General features: G+C 30.9%; 1 protein-coding gene across 1 annotated transcript; it reads right to left on the reverse strand.

The window, feature by feature from the left end:
• Positions 1 to 13,417: 13,417 nt before the first annotated feature.
• Positions 13,418 to 14,215, reverse strand: LOC129962299 (uncharacterized). The gene has a single exon (XM_056076046.1). It carries the CDS (start codon positions 14,213 to 14,215, stop codon positions 13,418 to 13,420), a length of 798 nt encoding a protein of 265 aa, XP_055932021.1.
• Positions 14,216 to 18,094: the final 3,879 nt, after the last annotated feature.

The raw sequence follows: 18,094 nt of genomic DNA on the forward strand, positions 1-18,094 counted from the left end.
CGAGGCCCGTCCCAAAATAGCCCTAGTGTTGCTTTAAAACGGGATGTTATTATAACTACCTGAATTAAACTCTTACAATTTCCGTACATTAAAAAAAATATATGGAATGTATATTTACGCTTGTCTTAGAGTAAAAAGATTAGAATATGCATTTAAAACAGCGCCTATTCCCTTTGATTGAATGGATAAAATCTTTTATATAATTATACTTTTCTATCACAAAATCACATACAAAATTTCATTCAATTAGTCCGTTATGTTTTAGAATTATGAATTACTATTTACAATTACTAGTCTGTTCAATAGATAGACAATTTTTCCTTTAAAGGTTTCGACCAAAGTATTACAATTTTGGTCAGTGGATCACATACTAAATTTCATCTAACCAACTTGTTGTGTTTTTGAATTATTGCTTTCACATATATATGAAAGACAAAACACTACAGACCATAAAAGACCTTACTCTTGTGTCTGCAACCATTGCAATTATTGAATAATTAAGTAGATATAAATGTTCAGTTACAAATACACTACTGAAACCAATAAACAAAAAATTAATTTTGTGATGAGCTTGGTTTACGATTTGATATGGATCTATAATTTGATGATAAAATCATACATCAAATTCCAAACCTCAAGCTCCTTTAATAAAATAACAGACTAACGGATAATTCTCGATTCATAAATATTCTCAAAAATTTTATTATAATATTTAATATTGGTGCCAATATTACACATTAAATTCCATTCGTTTTGCTTGTCTTGTTTTTGAATTATCATGTTCATAGACAGACGGACCATTTGTCACACAAATTTAACTCCATAAGTAATTTCCAAGCTAATGGAATTCCAAAATGTTAAAAAAAAAATCAGCAAAACTTCTAGGTCAAATTAATTGACAATTGCGAAATATACAAAGCAATATATAGTAGAAATTAAAACTGCAATCTGAAATGTGAAAAAGTGAAATGCAAATTGCAGCCTGTAAAAGGGTAATTTCAAACAAACTGAATTGACTTATGGTCGAATTAAAACAAGTTATGGCTTCATAAAGTATCTTTTTTATGATAAAGGAGATATATATTGCTTTCTTATTTGAGTGATTATTTTGGGGAAAGAATTATTTCACAACTCTAATGACTTCCAAAAGAATCATCTGCATCATCATTAAAAGCAGCTGCAACATTGACTTTCATTATAGTTTTTTTCATCATTGAATATGTTTCCATCAAATTGAGCCATCTACATAATACATTCAAATCTAATCAAACAATGATTGTTTTATCGGAACGTGGGAAATATGAATAAAATATATGCACTATTTTATTATGCAGATGTTTCATTTGTTATTCCATAAATGGTCGAAAGCACATGTAAGCTTATCAGTTTCATTGTTTTCCTGTGATTTTTATTAAAATTGTCTCATTAAATGATTCATTTTAGTTTTGGGAATTTAATGCAGCTTGCTGGCATGATTAAATTAGATGAAAGGGATACTCTGAATGGTGTTGATATAATAATTAAAAAAGATATAATTACTCACTTTTTAGTTCACAGCTTGCCAATGAATCAACGGTGTTTTTTTAGGATGTTGAACGTTTTACGACGGCGTAAGGATACAGCAGAAATTCGTTCAATCAGGCAATAAAATTTTATTATTTCGCAGAGCTGTTTAGCTGCAAGGCGCATTATCGAATTGTAAATTGACATGGAAAATATACAATAGAGCTTTTATTGGTTTAAGTTGTTAAGTTGGTTATCTATAACAGGCACCAGAGTTTGCATTTGAATGTGTAACAGGATAAGGAATGAAAGAGATGTTGTAGATTTTTCAATTTATAATTAAAAATTTTGATCTGAGAATGAAAGTTTAATTTAAAAAGTTTTCAATTTTAAAGAAACTTATAAAACGAAATGAAAGATAACCTAATTCTATCAGCAATGAATTTTTAAGAGTGTAAATTTGATAAAAAAAATATTTCCTATTTTTGAAAAATGAGAGAGAAATGTTTGAAACTCTATTTAAATACATGTTACAAGAGAAGGAATTATCAGGTAAACATTTCAAAACGATATTTGCATTACTTTTTGAAAAAATCAACATAGTAGAAAAAAATAAATAAAATTACTGGAAAATGCTTATAGATACTTTTCTATGTGTTCGAAATTGAGGGTAGAAAAAAATCCGTATCTTAAAAGTGTTATTCTAAGATTTCAGATCATATCATAATAGTCGAAAAAAGGAGGCGGAGATTAAATTCAAAGTTAAAATTTGTCTCAGTTACAAAACGTAGATATATTTTCTTATGACTTTCTCGCTTACGATCTTTATTATTTAATGTCTTTTGAAAATCAGTCGTAGAATCTGAATGATCAATAATGTAAAATGAACCCATATTTATAACAAGGAAAGGGTCGCTTGGTTTATTTAATACTTATTGTTTTATGTATTAATAAAATATATTCTATATATATATATATATAGTATATATATAGTATTTATTGTTTCATATATCGAAGATGTCTTATAAAATATCAAATTTCATTAAATTAATATATTGTAATTGTATAAATTATAACATTGTATATTATAAAATAAAGAATTAAATTCAAAAATAAAAATATTATAAGATAATGCAATAGTGATAATTTGTTGGATGCGAAATATATTTTTACCTTACATATAGGAAAATAAATTTTAATGATACATAAGGTACTGAATTACGTTTCAGATTACCACTATTGGTTTGGAAGTAGAAAGTCGGACTTACCAACAGATTAAATCAATCCACAATATTTGTAGAGAAAAATTCTGTAATCCAAATAAAGAAATTGATGATAATCCAGACCCTTGAAGTCGAAACCCAGCTGAAAACTTTAGAATTGTAAATTGTTAGATACTAAACCAATCTGAACTGAGTCAAAAATTGACACTGTCCACCAAAATTGGATAATTGAGACAACTGAAACTAAAAAATATTAGATTAACTATTAGTTTTAGCTTAATTAAATATTTATATTTTCATGGAATTGTAAGTTATGCATATTTTGAAATAATATATTATTCTAAAACTGTTTTCACTTTCTCGTATACTAAGTATACAAAGAGAAAGTATCGTAAGTAATTATAAAGTAATCAATAAAAAATTTGAATTCGAGATATTGAAATCTCAACGCTTCAATCCGCATTGAATTTCAAAGACATATTTTTGAAATTATATTTGTCTGTCTGTCTATGAAGATGATAGCTCAAAAACACTTTGAGCTAGACGGGTAGAATTAAGTATTTGATCTTAACATCAAAGGTTAACCAATGGAATCAATGTCTGTCTATCCGGCTTCTCAATTGAACACGATTACTACAAAACATAAAGAGATAGACAGATAAAATTTGGAACATATGCATAGCATCTATATTGTAGATTCGTATAATCTATAATGTAGATTTGGAAAAAAAAATTCGTCGAAGAGCTGACCATCTATCATTTTATATTTCTGCAAGTATCTAAGCGCTGTAAAAAAATTTAACAATTTAGGTAACTTAAATTTGATTCACAGTTTCAATATCTAAACTGTATGTTGTTATGGATTCCACTACTACTAAGTCCGTAAATTCACCGGGTTCGTTTGTAGTGGGTATATGGTTAAAAAGCAATAAGCAGGCCTCAATAGAAAACAACGACGACGTTTATTAAACACGAAGACACTAAGACAAAAGCGACGAATACGTAGACGACAAATATATACAGCCGAGACGAACATAGGAAGCACACAGCAGCAGACTACAGGAAACAGTAGTCCGCAAGTAGTATTTCTGTGGTAACAACGACAAGAAACAGTAGCCTACAAGTAGTAATTCGGTTCGGTAGTAACAACGACCACAGCACACAAAGCGGCCAGGCAGAATTCAGCCGGAGAGGGGGTCTCCTCGCTTTAGCTGTATCCAACTGCCACCTCACTACTACACGACTGGCTACTTCTCACAGGACTCGATGCTGCTTCCACAATAAATGCAAGGACTCGGCACACAGCTCAGTTCAGCACTAGCTTGGGCTCCACGCAACGCTGGCACTCTACCGTTGCTTCGCTATCCTGTCGACGACTAGATACTTCATTACGATTCCAACTCAATTGATGACTGACTACAATTCATTGCAGCTCATGACTGCAGGCCTTTTATAGTTCCTGGGAGGCGGGCCGAGAAGATTCGGGACCAATCAGGCGTATCTTGGTTCCTATTGGATGGATCACTAAAATTCTCGAAGTTTCCAGTTATATCTTTGTTGTCAAAGTCGCCAAATTTGTCGCCAAATCACCAAATGGTCGCGAAGTTTGTCACCAAGCTCTGGGATCACTGGCTCGGCACCCCAGCAGCCTCCAATACAGATGATTGTAAATCGGTCTTTCCGGCGATAGAACTAACCGTGCTGGGAAGCAGCATTACAGCTTTGTAACAATACTCTTTCGAATTTTGAATTTGTGAAAGTGTTGACTGTTTTTCAGTCTGTAGGCATTTACTTTCAATAATTCAAAAACGGAATTACTTAAGGAATGAGATTAGATATATGATATTGTAGCTACAATTGTAGATTTATATCAAATTGTAGTTCAAATTGGTCAGGAAAAAAGGCATCCAAAGTACATTTTTCATTGAAAAAATGTCAAAACTCCTTCACAGGATTTAGATTCACACCAAAGATCTATTTCAGAAAATTATTGTTTTCGCCAATAGCAAGAGTTAATCCAAATGTATCGATTTTCTATGCAGACTTACAACTCTTATGTGTGAAAATAAAAATTTGAAAGCTCGTGGCATTCATGGACCACAATTGCAGAGGACCACAATTTTATGCTGTTAGAGGGGAATAGGTAGTTATTTGAAAGCATGCGAGAAAAGTACGAACTACTCATGAATGATTAATAATAAAATGCTAAAAATTATATTTATATATTTCTCTGACTTCCTTTGTTAACATTCAATCTTTATAATCTTATTAAGTTACATTTTATCTTCTCTGAGTTTCAATTCATCAATAATTTAAAATATTTTACTTCTCTTTTTCTTGAATAGATTATAGATCCAAAATCAAATACATTGAAATTTGAAATTTGAGGGGAGATAATCCAGTAAGCATATTCTGCATTCATGCTGATGATAAACACAGGATAATTAGAACCCATTGTGTGAGGCAGAATCTTCCAATTGATTTCCTAGAATCCAAAAGGCTGCTAATAGAATTTGGAGCTTATTCCAAATTCAGCTGCCATTAGTTAATGACTTTCTACTAAATCTCACTTTTCTAAATTATAACTTAATAAACTAAAAAAATATACATGTGTAAAATATTAATGTACGTGACATAGTTCGTATCAAATAACAAAATGAGTTTAAAAATATGAATTCAAATTTAATCATTTACAACCTAAAAGATTAATAATCTAGGCGAACAGGTTGGTTGCCAAAGGCGGCTAATTTCTCTTTCTAATATTTCGGGAACTATGACTGGGCAAAGGTAAAATACCTTATTTATTTCAAACCAGAGAGAAATATGCGAGACAACCAATTTGAGATAACGGCACGAAAATTTTATTCCAAACGGAAATTCCTGCCGCGTCTAAATGGAACTAATTAGAAAGGAAATTCTTCTTTTCCCCATTAAAACTTCTCTCTAGAAAGGAGTTTTCACGCAAAATGAAAGGCATGACTTAGGTGGCAAAGCAGCTTTCCGTCACAGGTAATTAGTGTGGAACGAAGGATAACACGAGGATTGTGGAGATTAGTTTTTCGACAAGGGTATTTCTTTCAGAGTAAGTAGAAAAGAACGTGCCTTCCTTAGTGATTGAGAACACTCCTTCTTTTAAGAAAAATTAAAGAATGAGCTCAAATAAAGTTTTTAATTAAAAGATAGGAACGGATTTTAAAAGGTTCAAAGATCGAATGCGATATTTTTTGCATATCAGTGCTTTGATTAAGATGTTTCAATAATCTTTCACAAAATGTTATTGTCAGGATAAATGAAATTGTTTTCAATAAAACTACCTCAGCAGACGATTCTGAGAATAATAGTCTTTAAGTAATTAAAGGATTTTGTTTTATTAAATTTGTGTTTAAGATTGTGAAACATTGTGTAAAATCTAAACACGATCTTTAGAAGTTGAGGCGAAAAGGGGGGGGGGGATTTAAGAATTTCTGTTTTGATAGAATGAAACATTGAGATATTATATTTTCGATGTCTTCGTATACTTCCACATAAAGGCACCACTATCTGTTTAAAGTGACTTTACCCTGCCTGTTAAGCAAATGCAATTCTTAATAGATACCGATACGAATAATTTTAAGATTTTCAGAATCATTTGCTATACTTATGGCTGTTTTTTAAATTTTTTTTTCTCTTTTTCTTTCGGCGATAATTTACGATTTTATAATTACGAAACAAAGATCAATTCTTTGTTTATTATCTATATATTTAAAACAATTAACAACCCCCCCCCCAAAAAAAAATACAATTTCCCAGCCACGACAATATGGCCAATCAGTATTTTATACGAAATAATGACAACAGTGGTTTTAGTAGGGTATTTGAATTTCATATCAAATCGAAAGTGTTTTTTCTCTCATCTGTTGTCTGATTCTGAGAGAAATTTCAAAAACATCATTTCAATGTACGATCTATGGAGGGGGATTCAAAGAGTTTCTCAATCACAAACACTAAACGAAATAGCAAACTTATCGATTTCCCCAGTTTTTATTTCGTATAAAATATCGTGGTTTTTAGATATGTGGTGAAGGGCCATCTGTACTGGAGACTGACACACTCATTTGACATTTAAAGTATAAGTTTATAATTTTTGAACCCAATTTTTAAAATTCAATGCTTAAAATATAGATACGTATCAAATTTTTAATTAATTCCGTCAGCGGATTTATCATTTGTCAGATACACTTTCGCATGCATGTAAAAACAATAATATTAATAAATTTTTATTACAATCGGTCGGGAAAAAAGTCTCCAAGTATATATTTCTGGTATTTGAATATTAATTACATATCAGCCATTACTTACAAAGATCCAACGCTAGTTTTAGTAAAATGATAGACTGACTATAGAGATCTATATTTCGTAACAATTATTCGCCATTGCCATGCAAAGCCTTCATTGACTTAATCAAAGGTTCACAGTTTTATATAGAATGAGCGATATAACACCTTTATTAGAAAGTACGCGAGAAAAGTTTGGTGAGACCACTTCCACTAGCTTTCGATTATAATAGTAAAATCTTAAACCGAAATTAATTTATAAAAATTGCTAATTTGTTCGAAATTTTGTGATATAGGTTGATAGCAATGTTAAAAAAATTGCGGATAATTATCGAATTGCGAAATTACTTCTAATACGTTTGTTGCTGTTCTCTTAAAAGAACAGCTTTGTGCATATTTTTAATTATTACGTTTATTAAGACGCTCCAGTTGGGTATGTTAACCCTTTAAAGGGCCATTTTTTTCTAGTCATATTATGTTAAAATATTTTTAGGCTTGAAATTAGAATAAGAAAAGGGATTTATTTAGCTTATTAGATAAATTTAATTTGATTAATTAATTAATTTGGTTAATTAATAATTAAGTATCAAATCAAGACACATCATTTTGTGTAAAATAAAGAACTAAAGCATTTAAGTTTCTTTCTTTCTAAAAATATTTGTCAGAACTTATGCCAACCTACATAAATTCATACAAAGATTGATAAATTTGGTGGGAAGCATACTTCCCACGGCCCTAGAAAGGGTTAAAGTATGGAAAGCTTTCATACATACATTTGTACAAATCTCATTAAGGCTATAATTAATTAATAATTAATTTATAATTAAGGCTATAATAACTTTTCAAAACTGTTCTGGAAATTTAATTTAACAATTGCTGAATGGATAATTTGTGGAAATATAAGGTATCAGAACTATTGTTTTTCCTTTGTGGTAAATATTTCTGGAATTATCACTGAAAAATATAAAAATTAAAGGAAAGAATTTAATACTGTGAAAACGTCTGTGGGAAAAAATGTGAGGCATTTGGAATATTTTTATTTAGTTCGTTTATACTTAATCGCTATTATAAAAACGGGTTAAATCACATTTAACAAAAATAAAAAAATATATTTCATTCATTAATTAGATATTGGAAACCTACGATATCTGTCAGATTCTACAGTTAATTATTTTTAAAAATTTGTGCGCATTTTTTTCGACACTAATCCAAGGTTCAACTTTATATATTTGATATGGGGCATAAGCGATTAAATTTTAAATCTTGCGCAAATTTTTTCTTGATGAGTTTTAAATTCCACGTTTAAATTTTAGATTATCTTTTTTACTTTCTCGTATACGATGTGCAAAGAGAAATGAATGAAATTTTTAAATAGTTCGAAATCTATATTTTAATGAAAACCCATTTCAGACTCCTCAAAAAAAAAAAAAAAAATGCGGATTTGGAGTTTAACTATCTGTCTGCCTGTGAACAGAGTCATAACTCAAAAAAATGCTTTGGGTCAGATGAATGAAATTTGGTATGAGGTTTTGGAATAAATTAGTCGATTTCTCTCAACTTTTTAATGAAATCCATTTGCTGAAAACCTATTTGCCTGGATGTCCAAATACAAGTGAAACGATTACTATAAAATATAAAGATATGGACGGATAAAATGTGGTGCACAAATGCAAATTGACAACTTGTTAGTCCGTACTTTCATATGTATGTAAACACGATTATTCAAAATCTGAATTACTTCGGTAAATGAAATTTAATTCATAGTTTTAGAAATTTAAGCGCAGATCCGCATAAACTTTTCAATTAAATCCATCAAAGGATCTGTTTTTATTGAGCTATAATTTTTGCTTGCAAAAGAAATGACGACTCAAAAAGATATAAGAAAATGAAACTTGGTGTGTTATTACTAAAACTATAGATCTGTGTCAGTTTGGATCAAAATCAGTTGGAAAAAACAGAGGTCCTCTTTATTTTACTACGAAGCTCAAAAATCTCATCAGTGGAGCTCTGAAAATAAGAATTTGATTACAAGCGGTGTACCTATTTTCCCCCAAAATCTGCAAATTTGTGTGTGTGTGGGGGGGGGTAACATGTTTTGGGAAGTTAATAGCCTATGTAATAGAGACTAGATTACATCCATAGATCTCAATTACTTTGAAGATTTAAGATTGTTGGAAGTCAAAATATCTTTATATTCTTGGCTGTTTCTGTAACAAAACTCTTTTATAAAATACTCTTTTCTTCATTAAAACTTAATAAAACCAAAACGTTTCTTAATTACATGGTAAAAATTTAATTAACGAAATTACAGTTAAACTGAAATGAAATAAATTAAAATGTTCATTAAAGGTTAAAGTTTCCTTTAAATGCTTGATACTTTCCGTCAGGAAACAGCTGTAAGAAACATTCATTCTTTAATTAATTCCACTTTAAGAAAACTGCGAATTTTTTGAGTAATACCGAAATTCTTAAGAAAGTTTCATTTGAACAAAGATAAAATCTAGTATGTATTTCGAAACAACAAGAACTATGCGAGTTAACTAACGAAGAGATGGCTAAGGAAGGAATTTTTCCAAATATCGCAAGGCAATTTTCCCCTGTTGCTAATTGAGACTAATTGGAAAGGAAATTCTTCTTTTCTTCATTAAAGTTCCATTCTAATTAGAAAGGAGTTTTCACACTCAACAAAAGACACGACGCAGGCAGAAAAACATCTTTTCCTCGAAGGCAATTAGTGGGGGGGTGAAGGCTAACAAGGGAACTCTAGCGATTAGTTGAACTCATCAAAGGTATCTATTTCTTGAAAGCGAGTACAGAAAAGCCTTTTAAAAAGGGGAAAAAGTGAAAACAGGAATAGGGATCTCTCACCTTAATGATTGAGAAGTTACAGTCTCGCTGGAAGTTTAGTTTAGTTTGTTTAGTTTAGTTACAATGATGTACAGTTTTGAAACAAGACTAGAGCTATTTTAGTAAGGACCCCGTAATTTGTCTTGCTGATCTTGATGATTGAGAAGATGCAGACTTCCTGGAAATTTAGTTTAGTTACACTGACGCCTTATTTTGTAACAATATTAGGGTTAAAATACTTGAGAAGTGATTTCGTAGTTTGTCTTGAGGAAAGTGCTGAAAGTAAATTGAGAAGCATAGAACTAAGGGTTGATTTTAATTAAAAGAGGGATATATTATTTCTAAGAATGCTTTTTGGTATTTTTTGAAGATAATTATATTAACATAGTAACCACATCAACAGCGATTGATCCTCAGAAGAAAAAAACACTTCCATGATAAATGATTCTTTAATAACTAAAACTTGACTATTTTCCCCAAAGATTCGATTTAATACTGAAGTTCGCCACTGGCATACGGTTAATATCATTCCTCCAAAACAGCTTTAAAAGTCTTTTATTTTACTCTTCACATTGTTTTAATATAATAAGAATAGTTTAATATTTCTATATGAAATTTTAGATTATTCCAATATTTGACATTTTCAGATTACAGTTGCGAAGTTGTAGGAAAGGTCAGTTAATGCTGATTCGTAGAAAGGCTATAAAAAGCCTAAATGAATGTTTGGACTTTCCATGGTTATTTTGAAGGGAGAGATGCGTGCAATGTGGAATATCATTGATAACATATTACTGATGTTGAAGAAAAGGGTTTGTGAAACTTAATTACATACCAACAAGAAGACAGTTGAAGTTACAGTAGTTACTTTAAAATTCAAGAATAAACACTTATTTATTATACATGCAGTGTGATGAGTGACTGTGATAACATTGGAACCTTGTATCTGCATTGAATATCGAACGCGATACTGTTTTTAAAAAATCATTACTATTGACGAAGTGTATTCATAAGTATAGCAATTAAAATAATGTATTTTACATTTCTTTGTTAAGCTTATAATTGAATTCCTTAAATCTTATAATGAATGTGATGCACAGTGAGATTTGAAACGGTCCTGAAAAAATTTAAGGTAAAGTAGTTTTGTATTTAGTTATTCATAAAGCACATGAGACCACACTGTGCATATCCGTTAGATGGCGTTGATTACTTAAAGAGAAAATTTCTGTATGAATTCTTATTATCTCAGTTAATGATGTGTCAATCTTTTGATGCAGTCGAGCAGAAATGTTTAGATAATGAACATGAATTTAATATATGAAACGGCTGATGAAATCTGCTGTTTGTATGGAAAATATTTCCAAAAAGAAGTTACAGTTAACAATTAGTAATTTTCATAAGGACTGTATGAAGCTGGATATACTTCACAATAGCGTATCACTGTGATGAACTGCTTGTTAGTCTAAAATATATTCCATTATATCAAGTAAATGGTTAATAAACATGCTTTATAACCATATTTATTCTTCTAGCAGTTCTTCCCACACTTGAAGTTTCGATTATATACCAAGACTGACTTTTTTTTGTATCAGTTCGGTAAAAGTGAGAATTCACCATTCGGATAAAAATATTGTGGATACGAAATCCATTTGCACCGAAGATTTTTCGTATATAAATTCGAATGAGTGCACATTAAATCTGCCATAGTGTGGATTCACTAAATCCGTGGGATCCGAATCTGCTATAGTGAGGACCTAATATGTAAATCTATTATAGTGACAATTCACTAAATGTGCTATAGTGAGGACCTATATGTAAATCTATTATAGTGACAATTCACTTAATCTGCCATAGTGAAAACCTAAATTTGCCATAGTCAGGAGGGGTAGTTTGCTTGGATATTTGGGGACTTAATTATTATTTAACCACGCTTCAGGGTTTCGAGATCCATCCCGAAAATTGTTTCCAGGGGGATTCAAAAGGAGAAAATTACTTAGCATATTTAACTAGTAAACTGTATATTTAGGATTTGGTCCTCGATCGCGTAAATGCATCAATTTATTATTATATATCTCTAAACTATTATAGAATTAATGATTATAAATTTAATGTTAGCATTTTTTTATTTGGTATGCTACACAAACTTTTAATTCACTATCATTGAAAAAGTAACCAACAATTACAGAAACTTGCTCCGATCTTCACGGGAACCTACAAGATAGATAGATTGTGCTTATGGTATCCAGAAATTAAGTATTCCCTTATATTATATAATATAAGTATATAATTTAATATATAATATAAGTATTCCCTTATGTAGTGATTTTAGTAAAAATATTACAATTCAAAATTAATTCACGCTTTAAATAAAGAATGCTCTAACCCTATAATTTTTGTATATAGTATTTGAATCATGTAAGGAAAATAAAATATAATTGCCAGATTTTATATGGAATAACAGCCAAAGAACATATTTAATCTTTAGTCGCCAATGAAATAACTAGTGATTAAAATCATTATTGATCAAAAAGGCTCTCTTGTAAGCGATGTATAAAATTATAAACTCAAAAATTTTCTTTTTATTTTAGCCCTAATTCAATTAAATATAACAATTACATTGACGGAAAAAACACACAGTTTAATTAAAAAACTTTTTGTGATTTCTAATTTGATGATAGCCTTAAATGACAAAAGTACCTCATAATATTATATATCTCTAAGCTGTTATAGAAATATTGGTTATTTAAAAACATTAGCATTATAGAAATCTGGCCAAAATTTTAAGCTCGTATTCTCAAAAATGAGCCATTTTTAAAAAATATTTTCAATAAGCTATTTGGCATAATATAAATACCAGTGAAATCTGGTTCCATGCCGTATGTACTACTATTTTAGTAATTTCCCTTTTAAAATTATTATCCATAATGATAAAATGTACGAACCATTGCACTTTCAGATATTCTCTGTAGGATTGAAATGAGCAATTTTATAGCTTTGATATGCCAAAATTTGGTACTTTTTGCTGAATGGATTGTTGTTTTATCTTGGTAGAATACCCAACTTACTCCATGAAATAATCTATACTTATATAAAGCTCAATGTGTGTGTGTGTGTGTGTGTTGATTTAATTAAGGATTATGATAACAAATAAAGGAATGACTCACCTCATCCAAGTCTCGATATTTATTACAGCGAATAGATTTTTTTTTGTATCCAGATTCAAACTACACATTTTCGAGCGCGTTTACAGGAAGCACCTGTTTCCTCCAAGCATCCCCTAAGAATGCCAGTCCCTGAACAAAAACAAGAGTTAAAAGTTCTGGAGTTTTCATTGCGCCATCTGTTGGCGTTCAGGTGAATCACCATCCTCCGGGGCGCAGCATGTCGGCACCGGTAGTGCAATGAGTCTGTTAATGGCTCTTTTGGCAGGTCCTGATGGAGTACGAAGCAGGTCAACTCTAGGGATACCATCTGTTCCGGGGATGATCTCCAGGATACGCGCTAGAGGCCAGGATATTGGAGCTTGTCATGTTGTCATCTTGAATAAGGACGAGATCTCCGACACTCAAAGGAGGACGATGTTGATCCACTTCCGTCGGGCTTGCAAATGGTGAAGACGTCTCTAGTCCATCTATTCCAAAATTGATGTCTTAACTGTAAGAGACTTTTCCATCTGCAAGAAGGACTAAGATTTTGATTAGTCAGACTAGTTCCTTCAGGAAACTCAAGAAGAGGTTCCCCGATTAGGAAATGTCCAGGGGTGAGAGCCCTGAGATCAGCTGGATCATTGGAAAGTGGTACTAGAGGTCTTGAATTAATACAGGCCTCTATCTGACATAAGAGGGTAGACAGTTCTTCAAAATTAAGCAAATCCCCTTGACAAGTCTTACAGAGATGTCTTTTTGCGAGTTTTATGGATGACTCCCAAACACCACCGAAATTGGGAGCATATGATGGGATGAATTTCCAACTGATGTTTCTCACGGTCAGAAAATTTTGTACAGACTGGTCTTGGACTAACTTGAATAATTGCTTTAGATAATTATCTGAACCTATGAAATTCGATCCATTGTCTGACAGTACATCAGTGGGATGACCTCGTCGTGCTATAAATCGACGAAGTGCTACTAAGAATGCTTCTGTAGACATACTGGACACGAGTTCGAGATGAACTGCTCTAGTCGCTGTGCATATGAATAAACAAAGGTAAGAATTGAATTGGGTAGCTTTTCTGAGATGCTGACATTTTGTGACTAACGGTCCTGCGAAATCTACCCCAACTTTTTCAAAAGGACGAGATTTTGTTATTCGACTACTTGGCAAATCTCCCATCTTAGGGTTCGAAGGTTTAGAATTTAATCGACAGCAAACGATACAATGTTTGATTTCTCGACGAACCGTGGAACGACCATCAGGAATCCAGAATTTTTGTCCAATGAGTGATGAAACCAATTCTGGTCCAGCATGGAGACTGAGTTGGTGAAAATGTCGAATTATAAGGGGAGTTATATGATGTCTTTTGGGGATGACTATTGGAAATTTTTGATCATAGAGTAGAGAAGAGTCGGATGTTTAGAAAGCCGACCACCCACTCTGAGAATCCCATCTTTATCCAAAAATATATTTAAAGGGAGTAATTTACTAGATTTGGATATGGGTTTGTTCAATTTGAAACATTTAATTTCCTGGTAGAATTCAGCTTGCTGAATGAGTTTAACTAGATTTTTAAGTGAAGCCTCTACTTCTTCTACTTGAAGGAGTCCTACTGATTTAGAGGTTGAACAGGTAGCTTTACAGTTTTGAATAAAACGTCTAACCCATGTTAATACTCTTATAAGTTTGGTGTAAGATGAAAATTTGAGTAGCACGTCATTCAAAGGATTTCTGTCCGCATTTACGGGCGTAGGTTCCTGAACCGAGTCTGGCTCATCTAAGTTGGTAGTTAGCACTTTTAAGGACGGTACAAGAGGATGAAAATCTTGTTTGATCCAATCAGGACCATTCCACTAATAAGATGCATTTTTGAGCTGCTCTGGAAAAAGTCCTCGAGTAGCACAATCGGCTGGATTGAGTTTACCAGGAATGTGATACCAATCAGACACTGAAGTTAAATTTAAGATATTATTAACTCGATTTTGAATGAAAATATTCCCTTTACTTGGGGTTTTATTTATCCAACTTAATACGATTGTTGAATCTGTCCATAAATATCGCTCTTTTATGGGAAAAGATAGTGTTTTTTCGATGACAGTTATTAGCTCAGCAAGTAGAAGTGCTCCGCAAAGTTCTAACCTTGGGATAGTAAGCTGTTTTATAGGAACAACACGAGTTTTAGCACTTACGAGAGATACTTGATTCTGTCTAGATTTCAAATAGACAACGGCAGCGAATGCTTTTGTAGATGCATCGCAGAAATCGTGTGATTGGATGTCAGAATGGGGTCAATTCACGGTCACGTGTCAGGTACCAAACAAACCGTTTCTGTTCAATTTTCAACCGTTCTGCGCATGTCGTGATGTCTGCCGATAACGCTGACACTGTTGACATTGTTTAGTAAATATTAAGCTAGCCGATCAATTGTTAAAAACTTCTGATTTTTTTTTAAAGATATTATTTTGAATTATTTTTTCCAAATTTCCTTAGTTATATATTTTTATTTCTTATATTAAAATTTTAATTAATATTTTCCATAGAATTATTGTTTATGGAAAATTAACTAACATCGCTTTTTAATTCGTCTGGTGCCGTTTTATTCTTTCCTTTTCCATATCCCCCACCCCCATTTTTTCATCCGAAGGATACATTTTGACAAATGACTATGGCAGGTTTTTGAAAAATTACATATGTTCTTTTTTATATATTATTTAAATAGTATTGAATGTTGAATTTTATGAATATAGTTCCCCCAGTTAGTTCTTTTTAAAAATAATTATTACTCTTAGATAAGTTAATATTTTAAAGCTTACTAATGAAATTATTGTATTTTTTTTTCTTATGTGATTACTTTTATAAATATTGAGAGTTAGTTATTTGATGTTTTCAGTTTGCTCAAAAGAAAGAACATGAAACTCAAATTAGTATATATTGAATAAATTATGTTTACAATTTCAAATTAGGAAATATAAAAGGTATGGATACCTTTTTTTAAATCTATGCAACTTATGAATAAATAATTTCATTTTAATTTGTAGAAATCATTAAAGGAAAACAAACAAAATCACGCTTTCATAATTTTTATTTACACATTACAAATATATATATATATATATATATATATATATATATATATATATATATATATATATATATATATATATATATATATATATATATATATATATATATATATATATATATATATAGAAAGAGAGAGATATATATAAAATATATGTGATAATTATTTGAAAAAATATGATCCAATGTATGTTTCAATGTACTCACTAATACAAAAAACTAAAAAAAAAAACTATTAACTATTTATCAACATTTATTTTTCTAGACACTTAGAAATAATATAAACACAGTATGACAAGAATGTCAATGTAAATGATGAAATCAATTTTATTCAAAAGAAACATCCTAGATACTAAAGAACAGTTTTTTTTTTATCACTAATAAAAACATAATGTTGAACAGTATACTTTTAAAGCAGAACATTTATGAAATTTTTTTAAATGCTAAAGTTACATTGATAAAAATTAAATTGAATAAATATCATAAAATAAAACAAAAACATATAATAGAGTAAATTTAATAAACAACAATAAGGTCATGATATATATACATATAGAGAGAGAGAGAAGTTAAATAGGATATAAAGAGGAGTTGAAAGAAACACTTTTATGCTTTCACAGAATTTTATAATTCAAAATTGATATGTTAAAGAAATAGAAAAAAAAAAAGTGAAACATGCATGTAGCAATGAAGTTGGGAATAAAAATTATATAATAAATGCTGATATGGAAATTGATTTTCAATGAAAACAGAAATCACTGAGGTGCACAGTGTTATAACAGGATATTATGATAACAGTGAATTTCAGTTTAAATACAATAAACTATTGACACTTCATTTTGAACAATAGAAAAGATGTTTGATATAAATTCACTTTGAATCCATCACAAATCTGCAAATGTAATTAGAAAGCTAGTAATATTCACTTCCACCTAAGTTTAGCATTATAGCAGTTGTTATTTTTGCAATAGGAGTTTGTTTACTTACGTTAATTAAATTTAGATAAGATTTTGTAAAAAAATGCAATGTAATACTCATGTAAACATTTTAAAACCTTCTAAGCATATTCAAAATTATCAGAAATTTCATCAAATGTGAATGAAGTAAATTAGAAATGCCCTCATGATTTTGTTTGATTGTTTTTGGTGGCAAATCGCTTACCGATTTCTTTTTCTTCGAAGAGTTTTTCTAACAAATTACTGGAGCAGCTATATTTAATAAATGGACACAAACTGAAGGAATTATTCAAAATGATCGGAGCATATCATTGACTTCGAAGGCTTGAAAAAATCTATACCAAAGCTATCAACCCAAGTCAGGTTTGTTGAAAGGAAAATAAAAAAAACATTTTATCATGACAGTCACTCTTGTATTTCGCATTAAAGCATGCATCCATCATCACACCAGTATTTCCTCTGTTAACACATAATAAGAGGAAAGAAAATGACTCAAAAATTATAACTTCAAATGTAAACAAAAAATCCGCTTCATACTTGGCGGAGAACGTTAATGGCAGACTGATCGACGAGAGCGGCGCGGATGAAACTTAAATGCCATGCGCAAGAGGTACATGACATGTGACTTTTACGTCACATGAATTGACCCCATTATTGTTGACTCCCAAGAAGCGAGGAACTGAAATCAAGTTTAAATTATAGCTTTGCTGTTTAAATTTTGTCCAGGTTTCTAGAATGGTAAGAGGAACAGGATCATCCCAAGTGGCTTTCGATTTCCATAGTTCTTGCAACATAATTTTTAATATGATTACAGAAGGCGAAAACAGTCCCAGCGGATCGAATGTTTTAGCAATAACTGATAGAAGTTGCCTTTTTGTATTTACGATTTCTCCATCAGCAATTCTAACTTGAATCGAATCGGTTAAAAGATTCCAAAAAATACCTAATACCCGCTGTTTTACTTCTTCATCGCACAACGAATGTATAGATTCTGTAGCTAACAAGGATTTATCCAAATCTT

The sequence above is a fragment of the Argiope bruennichi genome, chromosome 2 (genome assembly GCF_947563725.1).
Source record: "Argiope bruennichi chromosome 2, qqArgBrue1.1, whole genome shotgun sequence".
In the NCBI taxonomy this organism is placed as follows: Eukaryota; Metazoa; Arthropoda; class Arachnida; order Araneae; family Araneidae; genus Argiope; species Argiope bruennichi.

What these genes read in the sequence shown, in the direction of transcription:
- LOC129962299 (XM_056076046.1), bottom strand. Translation starts at nt 14,215, where the DNA reads ATGGGAGATTTGCCAAGTAGTCGAATAACAAAATCTCGTCCTTTTGAA.